The sequence below is a fragment of the Crocodylus porosus genome, unplaced genomic scaffold (genome assembly GCF_001723895.1).
Source record: "Crocodylus porosus isolate Cpor-Errol unplaced genomic scaffold, CroPor_comp1, whole genome shotgun sequence".
Lineage (NCBI taxonomy): Eukaryota > Metazoa > Chordata > Crocodylia > Crocodylidae > Crocodylus > Crocodylus porosus.
The window spans coordinates 35649544-35660898 of record NW_017728910.1 but is presented as its reverse complement, the minus strand read 5'-3'; the positions used below and the strand labels follow the sequence as shown (position 1 = coordinate 35660898).

The following is an 11355-nucleotide window of genomic DNA, read 5'->3' as shown; positions in this document are numbered from 1 at the left end:
CCATAACTCTAGAAAAATTTTTACTCTGCCTTCTGAAAAACAAGGCATGTGTCTTATTTGCAGGTATGGGATATGCAAGAAAATTCAAAGTTTAAACTTGGTGGCCCTGTCTTTTAAATGATGTGCTGTGAGCTCTGACTCCTTTACCTGCCAAAAGGTAAAACCAAGTTTATCTAAAAAGATCTGAAATCATGCTTTGTGGTAGGTTTCCTACACAGAGTAAAAAAGAAGAGTCAATTCCCAGCTTTTTTATACCTGCTTTGCTAGCAGATATGTTAGGCTGTTTTGTTTAGCCATCCTTCCTTTAGTAAGCATTGAGCAGGACTGATGCCAAGTACTATCAGAAGGTAATTTACTTGTGTACCAACTAATAGAGATATAACTTCATTTTAGGTGAAGATATATGTGCATGTACTGACTGCACCTATATTCCTGGACTTTCAGGACCTTCTGGTGCCCCAGGACCAGATGGTGCACCAGGAACTAGAGGTAAAATATATTGGTGCTACAGTGTCATTGGAAAAAGCCAGTGTTTATGGACTGTCTATAGCAATATCTGATAACAATTAATTGATTATAAAGGGGTACTTTACATATTTAAAATCAACATTTCACATGGTGTAAACTGAGAGGTTGTGTTTGGGGCCAGGTTTGTACATCTCTCAGATTTAATGGTGGAATGTGGAGTCTTCAATCTTAGAAAAACTTGCTGAGTCAAGAGGGAAACCTCAGCTGCCTTCATTTCACAAGGGGTGAGGTGAACTTGCCCTTCCTTGCACTGTCTCCAGTGGACCATTAAGAAGAAACCAACCTTTGAAGAGATTGCTGCTATCTTGAAGGACTTTTGGAAATACATGAAGATTAATAGAGCACGAGGGCATATGAAAGTAAATAACGTTTTCAGTAGATCTACTGCTTCTTTAGGAGGAATAATGTTTTCCTAAAAAGTTTTTACTAGAAAGAATGTACTATAATTTGTCTAGGAATTTAATAATGTGGAAGAAGAAATGTTAAAATAAAAAATAAAGGAGAAATGTCTTTATGCACCCGTCAGTGAGCCTTTTACCAGTTATTTTCTAAGGCAGTTCACAGATGTATATTTTAGGTGGTAATTCTGTGTTGTATGCTGTGGCTAGAGGTTGTCAAATCTGACTTTCTTACTTTAATTTTTAACAAATTATGATGTTCCTATCACAGGTGGAGAAGGAGTGCCAGGCCCCAAAGGTTCTCAAGGTTCTCCAGGGACACAGGGGCCTCCAGGTCTTCAAGTAAGGTTCAGATTAAATGTCTCCTCCAGGTGTTTTATTGAATTTTAGTAAGATAAGAATTCAGGAGCACAAAGCTTACACATACCCAATAAGCTATTTAAATAATCTGGTGGTCAGCCAGCACTGAACCCTGTTCTGCCCCAGCTATGCCATGACCAGTAACTTCCCTAAATAATTTAAAGCTAAAGGTTTCAAACTACACAGCAGTGGCTGCAGTACATATGTACCTAAGAACAAGAATGTTGTGTGTTCTAACCTTGCTTCTGCCACTGATTTTCTCTGTAATATTAATCAATTCTCTGGACCACTCTAGGCTATGCCCTCAAGGTGCCATGGCATATCACCAAATCTCAGACAGAGTGCAGGGAGTTCAGCTTTGTCCTATCCCTTTAAAGGATTCCCTTTCATAGTGGAATGGCTCCCTTGCCTGGGAGGGAGATCTTTTGAGGGATTTGCCTCACAGTTGGTTTAGCTCATGTGTGCAGTTAGTAGCTCCCTGCTGTTATTATGTTGTACAGTGATGCTATTAGAAGCATAGTAGTGACAATATTCAGAGCATACTGGGCAATTACTGAACCACACAAGAATCAGTTCACCAGGATCACTGTGCTTTGACTCCAGAACATCTCCTGCAGTAGGGACCAGTAGTGAATGGCATAGAGCCACTGGTATCAGTGTTAGCCTTGCAGAGATTCCCACATGGAAGAGGAAATTCCTGCCAGCTGTCTGTCCTGTTACCCTCTTCATGCCATCAAAGCATTGCAAAGGATGAAGCAGGGACAAGAATCTGGATCTTTATCTTCATTTAGTTTATTCATGAGGATATAGCATGAGTGAGATGAGAATCTGTATCACAATAAGACGAAGTAAGGAAAAAGCTGGTTGTTTACTGATTAGTGTAATCACTAAGAAAATAATTTATCATTTAATAATGAATTTAATAATATGAACCCCTGAAGAGTTACTTTAAAAGAAAACAGAAATAATTAATGGTTAGCTTTTTAGTGAAGAAATTTAAAAGCCAACTGGGCATGAATCTAACACAGAAACCCTTAACTGCAGGGGTATCCAGGTCTTCCAGGAGATCAAGGGACTAAAGGGCCAAAAGGTGAACCAGGACACATTCATCCAGAAGGGCAGCAAGGCAATCAAGGTAATCCTGGAATGAGAGGATATCCAGGGAAGAAAGGTGCAGATGGATTTCATGGCAGACCTGGTAGAAAAGGCACAAAAGGTTCTAAAGGCGAAGAGGTATTTATTTATTATATTCAATAACTATATAATTTATGGAAAGCTGAGTACATAAGGATATGTTGCACAAATTAAAGCACAGCCTAATACCTGTAACCTACAGATGAATTTTCACTACAACAATGCACAACTGACATCAGAGGGATTACTATATTTCCTCTAGTATATGCAAGATCAAAACCAAGCCCTGTAGCTTTACGTTATTGTAACTCCATCATTGTTGCTGCTGTTGTTGTGCAATAAATGCACTCTTGTACTTTTGATTGAAAGAATGGGTGAAAATAGTCTATGATGAGGATGATCATTATTGTTGTTTAATTAATAAAATTAAAGGCCATTGGCCTGATTCTGTTCTCACTTAAAACTGTGCACATCTTAAGTAACTTGACATAGGTGGGTGAAGTCACTCCGTTGTTAAAATGTGAGATCATAATTAGATCTAATCTTCCATAACTTCTGTCTGATTATTAATAGGCACAGCGTGGTTCAAAAGGTGACAGAGGGCCACCAGGACCATCCGGTAGTCCAGGTCCTTCTGGAGATATAGGTCTTCATGGATATCCAGGATATGGACCACCAGGAATTATAGGTCCCAAAGGCATAAGAGGAACACCTGGTTTGCCGGGATTGCCTGGAGGAAATGGTTTGTAATCTCGTACCTTATCACTGTCTTGGAGGGGTAGCAGAGCAGCTCCTGCCATGTTGATTCTGACTGCCACAGAGACTGCAGCCAAACCCCTGGGGATTCCAGGGGAGAGAGGGGACAGGGGGAGGAATTAACCTACTCCCTGCCTGGTTGCATGCAAGCTGTGGAGGTGCATCTGGGACTGGCAAGCCCCAGCTGGTCCTTGGGGGTTGCCAGTTGGAGGAGAAGGGACAGAGGGAGGGATTAATTCCCCCTCCCCGCCCCTTTGCCCCAGGGACCGTGGCAGGCCAGTGTCTGGCCATGACCCGCCCCTGCTCCGGCTAGAGACCAGAGGGGAGGGGCCAGTCCTGCTCTCTCGAGCAGAGAGCAGTGCCCCATCCAGGGCTGTAAAGCATCTGGGATGCTGGGGGACTATGATTTAACTTAAACCAGGAAGGGGTCTGGGAAAGAAGTTGCATAAACTGGTTTGACCCAAATCAGTTAAGTCTGATACTACATTCAACCAGGTTTATCTTAAACCAGTTTCAGCCATTTTGAAACTGGTTTATGTGCACTGAACTTATGTTCTGTTACAAGTTTAAACCAGTTTCTGATCACTTAAACTGGTTTATGTGTAATGTCTGTCCCTAACCCTGGGGTTAGGCATTCTACAACAGCAGTCTCAACTGAGGCAATGATAAAACTCCCCTTGACTTCACCAGGAGAAAACCTTGGATTGAGAATCCAGAAAGTTGTAAACACCTTGATAAAACTGGCATGTGCGATAATAAGTGAAATGTAATTTGGAAAAATGCAAAATCAGATTGAAAATAGAGTAATAGAAAGGCCTTTTATATAGGTCAACAGACTCTGAACTCATGAGATTCTAGGAGAAAAAAGATTTGGTAGAGATCACTTAAATCACCAGGTGTCTCTATGGCAATGCTTTTTTACATCTGACTTATGTTTATGCGGTAGGTTTCCCATGCCATGGATGAGATCATTTGTAAGCACCTATTGGATTGTATTCCCTGGGGATTAGCTACATCTGGGAATTCTTATAGTCTACAGGAGTGCTGCATTTGTTAAGAGTCGCAAGAAGCAATCTAAATGAGCCTCTTTTGAACCTGGCCATCAGTTCATAAAAATGTATTGTTTGGGGGATGTCAATATGCACACCGAGAATTCTTCTTCATTAACTTGTAATTTCATGGATCCTAGACAAATATGGGATTAGCTCATGTGATTTTAGAATTAAGTCAAATCAGGAAGACACAGGACACTTTAGATCTTACTTGGAACAGGGCTGGCCAGTTTCTACCACTGTGGCTTTAACTGATATAAACTATCCTGGCTTTTATTGAGTTTTGACCGCTGGCTTTCTGGCTTTTTCAGAGAACGTTTTGTCAAAGGTTGGCCTACTTAGGAATATGCGGTCCACCTATACAGTACAGGTATCACACAATTAACTGGTTAATTGTACAATTACCTTAAGACCAGCTATACATGAAAAGTAGCTATCACACAATAGAAAGTTCCAATCAGCTATAAATTTAGATCTTGAAAATGTGTACGAACTTTATAGCAGGTTGCTGTTGAGCTTTAATTTGCACCTCTAGCAGGGTCTCCCAGCCACAGAGGTACACCAGGCCCAGAGTGAAAACCACGCCCTGGGGATTGTTGCTGCCTGATCCCCAAGTCTTGGGAAGCTGCAGTGGGAACCAAGAGCTCCATCAGTTGCTGGGATCTTCCCAGCTGCTCGTGGGCCCCATGGCTGGGAGGACCCTCAGCAAAGGGGGCTCCCAGTTGAGGGAGCCTGCTTCTTGCCAGTACAGAGGGAGCCCAGGATTGGGTTCCCCCTACACAGGCAATAAGGCAGGTTTGGATCTAATGTGCAATCCCACAGTTGCATCTCCTGCCATGCATATGTGGCATGGCAGGAGGTGCAATTGTGCCTATAATGCATTAGATTAAATTGCGCCTTTACCTGTACATTTTGAGGAGGTCTGTGTATCATTACTTATTAAGGCAGTATAAATGATATTTTGAAATATGTATCAGGTTTATATAGGGAATTTTCAAAAATAATTGTCAATGGAGATGTAAATTTTCAATGGATATCAGGCATGATTTTTTTAAAAATATATTTGTCTTGTGTTTAATGAATGGTATCTATTTCAGCTAATACACATAGATTTAGTAACTACACATTAGTACCATACTCTTAAACTCACCCCCAGGTATTGTGAACGAGCTACATAGTCTAGCAAGTGAACTGCAGTTCATTAAATCTAGACTTGATCAGGTTTTCATATGGTTTCAGAACTTTGTGAGGCATTTTAAGTAGGCACTCATATTACATATTCAATTGTGGCATGTTCACTCTGTTATTGGTACTGGTTGCTGATGGAGATGCTTTGCCTTTTTGTAAAACTTGATGATTATTTTGATTACATTTTCTTAAATGTCATTCTTGTGCCCCTCTACAATTTTCATGTAAAACTCTCATTTTCAGAAAAGATTTCTTGCATGCCAGTTCGCTGTTCTAGGCAGTTGGGGCATAACAGATCCCTTATTGTTGTTAAGGTGACCTTTTCAATGTGGTGGTTTTAGCAGCGTTTCTGAAGTCCTGTTACTTGAATTAGAATATGATTCACAGAGTTCGTTATGTCATTTACCAGAAGGTTCATGAAATGAGAGGAACAACTACAGCTTATAAAATAGTTATGGTCTTCTGCTGCTTCTTGGTTCTTGTAGTTCTTCACGCTGTTTTTCATTTTGTTTTCTTTGTCACTGACAAAACTTTTCACATTACAAGTGTACTTTAATTCTACTTCGTAATAGCTTCTATAGCTGATTCTAGACTGTATTCCAGTGCTTTATGGTTACTTTCAGTCTTCACTGATGACAGAAAAAAGGATTTGATCCACTTAACATGAAGTTGACTCTGAAAGGACTATTGTGAGTAGCTGATGAGCCATCCTGAATCAGTGTAATCCCTTATAGTCCTAGTTTCTACTGTACTCTGCTCAACTTCTTCATACCTTTAACAACAGATCACTGGCTAGGCTCTGTCTAAAAGAGGGCTCATACCCAGGCCTCAGATTACCCACCTTTCTTTTCAAATAGTGTCTCTCTGAGCAACTAAGTGGCTCATCCCAAGAGTAAAACTGTTTTAGCCACCTTTAGGCCTACTTCGTCTTTTTTCTCATGTGAAGTTTTGCCTTATGCTTATTTTTGGCTGAGAAACAGTCCTACCGTATCTGGAGGAATTCTCAGCAGATGATGCCCATGACAATAATAGTAAAGATTAGAAGAACCTGTTTCTTTGAATCAGTGATGAGCTACATCTCCTTATTTCGGATTCTGAAGTTACTTGCATTTCTGTCATTAATTCAGAATCACTGAAGTTCTAATCGTCATTCTGTTTAATTCATACTTTTGTACTTTTCCTTGTGAGATTTCATTCAAAATGACACACTACCTTTTTACAATCTCTGGACTCCTGCCCTAAAACTTTTCCCCCTTCATTCTTCATTCCTTCAAAGAAATGCCTTCCTTCTATATGTCATAGAGAACTGTGCTTTGTTTGGTATTTGGCACCGTAGATAAACTGGAAAAAAAAAATCCCAAACTCAATCTACATTAAAAAAATCAAACTAGTACAGCTAATCAGTGCTGAAACAAAGGTAGGAAACTGGAGCATATCTCCAGAGTGCAGTCCCAGAGGCGTGTAAAATAGACATGAGAGTATTTAAAAAAATATAAGAAAAAAATGTTTTGAGCATTATCTTTGCTTTTATCACTTTCTGTGCAGCTTGGGTTAGTTACAGCACTGTAGCTGAAAATAATAATGATACTTTAAATTAATTAAGGCTTTATGGTTTCAGTCCAAGGATGGCTACATTAACTTATTAAATATCTTAACCTATTCTTTTTTATTTCTAAACAACTTTTCAGCATTTGAATTATCAGATTTACCCTTATTCTTAATGCTACATAAAAAATAAAAAGTATGTGAATTTATACTCCAACTTTCCCTTACAAAGACAATACAGGTATGATGCACAGTGCTTTACTATAATTTTCTAACAATGTTTTGGCTCCGACTGAAGATGTTGTGCAAACATCTTGTTAGTCGTCCTGTGTCATGACTGTGATAGCATTATAGATGCATAAATATAATGTTTGCTAGTATCGGTTAATATTAACATTCATAGTTAATTATTTTGTTTAAGAACCTGGCAGTCAAAAGAACAGACATGGGTACTAGGCTGGGCTTCAGAGTAGAAGGAAATTCTGTGGTAAAGTTCTATATACAATATTAAAAATAGCATAGTTAAGCTGGCATTAATATTACTGTTATTAAGCACCTTGATTTGACTGTAACTTTCACTTGAAGAAATACAGCCAATCACAAAACACTCAGTTAAATTTCATTCTTCCTCAGAATCTTCATCAAACTAACAATCCAAACTTGAACTGATACTTTTATTTTATGCGGCATGGAAATCAATTTGTAGTTCAGTCAGCTTCCAGAATAGCCATAAATGTTCAATTACCTTATATTACTATTCAGACAGCTGAGAGAATTAACTGACTTAACGACTGATTGTTCCTTACTCCACAAATGTTAATGGTCGCCTCTCTTTTTTAATGGTCTTGACATTCCACTGATCAAGCAAATCTTTCATAGGTCAATTTTGCTGTTTACTAGCTACTCCTGGTCTCTCTGCTCCTATCCACCTTTCTGCAGACTGTTTTAGCTCTTTTTTTCAAAAATTATAAATTCACCCATGAATACCAGTCTTCAGCAGCACCTAGAGTTTCAACTTTAGTTAAGCAGGAAAGAGAGGGTGAGTCAGCTGAAGATTAAGCTCTGTTCCTGCTGTATGAAGCCATAACTCTGGAAATACAATTTGCTATTCTGCCTTTCAAAAACAAGGTTTGTATTATATTTTAGGGCATGTTACATGCAAAAAAATATGGTATTATGACAGTGTCTATCTTTTCCACACAGCTGTGGAGCGTCAAAGCTTTGGAAAGTGATACAGTATTTTTAACTGAGTAGGGGTTTCTATGAATATATAAAATACATATGTTTCTGTTTGTGTTCAGTACTAAAATGTACAGTATCATACACTCCATCCTGGAAGGTTCTCTAACCTTTGCTAACCCATTTCTTGAAGGTCCAAAAGGAGAACCTGGTACAATAAATAGAATACCTGGACCACCAGGACTTCGGGGACCTGATGGTTCACCTGGACCACCAGGAGCAAAAGGTGAGTGCTTCCCCTAAATTAAATACATCAGTTGCACTCTAAGAAAGATTATTACCCTAGCTGTGGCTCCTTTATGCCAGCTAAAAAGGCTAGAACAGTATAAAGATGCACTTAAAAGCTCTTGATGCATCTGGGAGGATTCCCCCATGTGCGGGGGCTTTGAAGACAATCATGAGTGTGCCTCCCAAGTATCCTCTTTGAAGGGTACAATTGGGAATGAAAAGGGAATATTGTGGCATATCCACAGTATATAGCCCTACAGAGATTCTGGGCAGTGCTATCCAAAGACAGTCTGGGGAGACTGCTTTACTACTGTAGACAGGTCTCCATTTTGCCTAACTTGGACTCAGCTAGGCCCCATTTCAGCCTGCAGAGATTCCAGCTCCTGCAGACAGGGGAGGATCACTCACCCCTACTCTCCCTAAGATGAAATGCAGAGTGGTCATTGTGGGAGACTCCCCAACTGAAGGGGCAATCTGCCTCCCCAGCCCCCTACCCCGGGAGGTCTGCTACTTCCCAGGGGTCTGCATCTGGGACATAGCAGAAAGGATCCCAAAGATTATCCAGCCCTCCAAACACTACCCTATGCTCCTTATCCATGTGGTCATGAATGACATGGCTCGGAGCAATCCCAGCCAGGTCATGAGAGACTACAGGGCTCTGGGAGAAAGGCTTAGGGGGCTGGGGGTGCAGGTGGTCTTTTCCTTGCTCCTCCCAGTTGTGGGTCATGGGCTGGGGAGGGAGAGACAGGTCAAGGTAGTCAACCAAAGACTGTGGTGCTGGTGTCATTGTGGAGGCTTCAGCTTCCACAATCACAGTCTGCTCTTTGGTGAGAGAGGCAGTGGTCTGCTGGGGAGAGGTGGCCTCCACCTCACTCCACTGCGGAGGAGGCTCTTCTTAGCCAGACTGGATGACCTGCTTGACCAGGCTTTAAACTATGTCCGCCAGGGGTTGGGTGGATTACCGCCACTGCAAGCCTACTGGGCAACCTTTGTAAATCCAGCAGGCTAAAGCACTTAAGGGAACCCACCCCTACTCTAGTCCCGACGCGATCTGTAAGGAAGGCAAAGGCCCCCAGCGGGACACTTACCTGCCTATACACCAATGCCAGGAGCTTGGGGCATAAACAGGAGGAACTGGTCCTCCTGCTAAATAAGAATGACTATGACCTCATAGGGATAATGGAGATCTGGTGGGACTCCACCTATGATTGGGCCACAGGTATAGATGGCTATACCCTGTACAGGCAAGATCATACAGATAAAAGGGGTGGGGGTGTAGATTTCTATGTCAAAAATAGCTACACATCCCTGCAAATTGACATTGGCAACCAGAAAGGATGACTGGAGTCTCTCTGGTTTAAAATACATGGGGAATGTGGCACAGGGGACATCTTGGTAGGAGTCTACTACAGACCTTCTAACCAGAAACAAGAGCTTGACCAAGAATTCACCAGGAAACTGGCTGAGGCTGCATGCTCTCAGTGCATGGTTGTCATGGGGGACTTTAAACTACCTGGACATCTCATGGGAAGAGCACGGGGCCAAATCCGATCAGTCGCAAAGCTTTCTTACGTGCGTGGATGAGCTCTACCTGACTCAAGAAGTCTATGGGCCGACAAGAAGCAAAGCGTTGCTGGACCTGGTACTGACCAAAGGGGATGACCTAGCCAGTGACCTAAGAATCGATTGAAAGATGGGTGATAGTGACCATGAGCTGATCACCTTTACTATCCACTGCAAATCTGGCAAGACAGTCAGCAATACAGAAGTTCTCGACTTCAGGAAAGCAGACTTTAACAAGCTCAGGAGTTTCGTTGTCAAGGCCCTAAGGGACCACAGCTTGACAGGAAAAGGAGTCCAAGAGGACTGGTTGCTCCTCAAGGGAGCAATCCTGACAGCACAAGGGATGGCCATCCCATCTCAGAGGAAGGGTAGCAAAAGGTCACAGCAACCCCCTTAGCTCAGCAGGGAACTTGAGGACCTCCTATGCCTCAAAAGAGAGACCTATAAAGGATGGAAGGCTAGAATAACCACCAAGGAGGAGTACTCAGCACTGGTCCATACCTGTAGGGAGTGGATAAGGAAAGCCAAGGCTGCAACCAAGCTCCATCTAGCCTCACATATCAAGGATAACAAAAAGTCCTTTTTCAGATATGTAGCGAGTCAGAAAAAAAGCAAGGGTAACACTGGACCCCTGCTGAACCAAACGGAACAGCTGATAACCGACATCCAGGAAAAGGCCAGTGTGCTTAATGGGTACTTGCTACTTTGCCTAGCAAGATGCTGGACAGCCAAGGTAAGGGTGTATTTATACCCAGCATTGGTGTTGATCTAGTAAAGGATCACCTTAAGAAGCCAGATGCCTTCAAGTCAGCTGGTCCTGACAGATTACACCCTAGAATACTCAGGTGTCATAGCCCAACCATTGGCAAAACTATTTGAAAACTCATGGTGAAGTACCTAAAGACTGGAAGAAGGCCAATGTGGTACCTGTTTTCAAGAAAGGGCAGAAAGTAGATCCCAAGAATTACAGGCCAGTCAGGATGACCTCAATCCCTGGTAAGATTCTGGAGAAAATTATCAAGGAGACCCTTCTGGATAAGCTGGCTGAGGGCAACATCCTGAGGGACAACTAGCATGGGTTTGATGTGGGTAGGTCTTGCCTGACCAATCTCATCTCCTTCCACGACCAGGTGACATAATATCTGGACAAGGAGAAGAGATTGATGATATATTTCTGGACTTTAAAAAAGCCTTTGATCTGGTGTCCCATGATGACCTCATGGAAAAATTGCCCAACTGCAGCCTCAGCTACACCACAGTCCAATGGCTGGGTAATTGGCTCCAAGGTCGGACCCAGAGAGTAGTGGTTGATGGTAGTGAATCATTATGGTGCTCCGTGACCAGTAGCATCCCCAAGGCTCTGT

At 41.9% G+C, this 11355-nt stretch overlaps 1 protein-coding gene across 1 annotated transcript in view; it reads left to right on the top strand.

The window, feature by feature from the left end:
• Nucleotides 1-11355, top strand: part of COL4A3 (collagen type IV alpha 3 chain) — an 88496-nt gene that overhangs the window by 37818 nt on the left and 39323 nt on the right. Inside the window, exons 24-26 of the mRNA XM_019533046.1 lie at nucleotides 2331-2519; nucleotides 2994-3162; nucleotides 8334-8426. Of these exons, the coding sequence (XP_019388591.1) occupies nucleotides 2331-2519; nucleotides 2994-3162; nucleotides 8334-8426 (451 nt within the window). The remainder of the gene's footprint in view (nucleotides 1-2330; nucleotides 2520-2993; nucleotides 3163-8333; nucleotides 8427-11355) is intronic.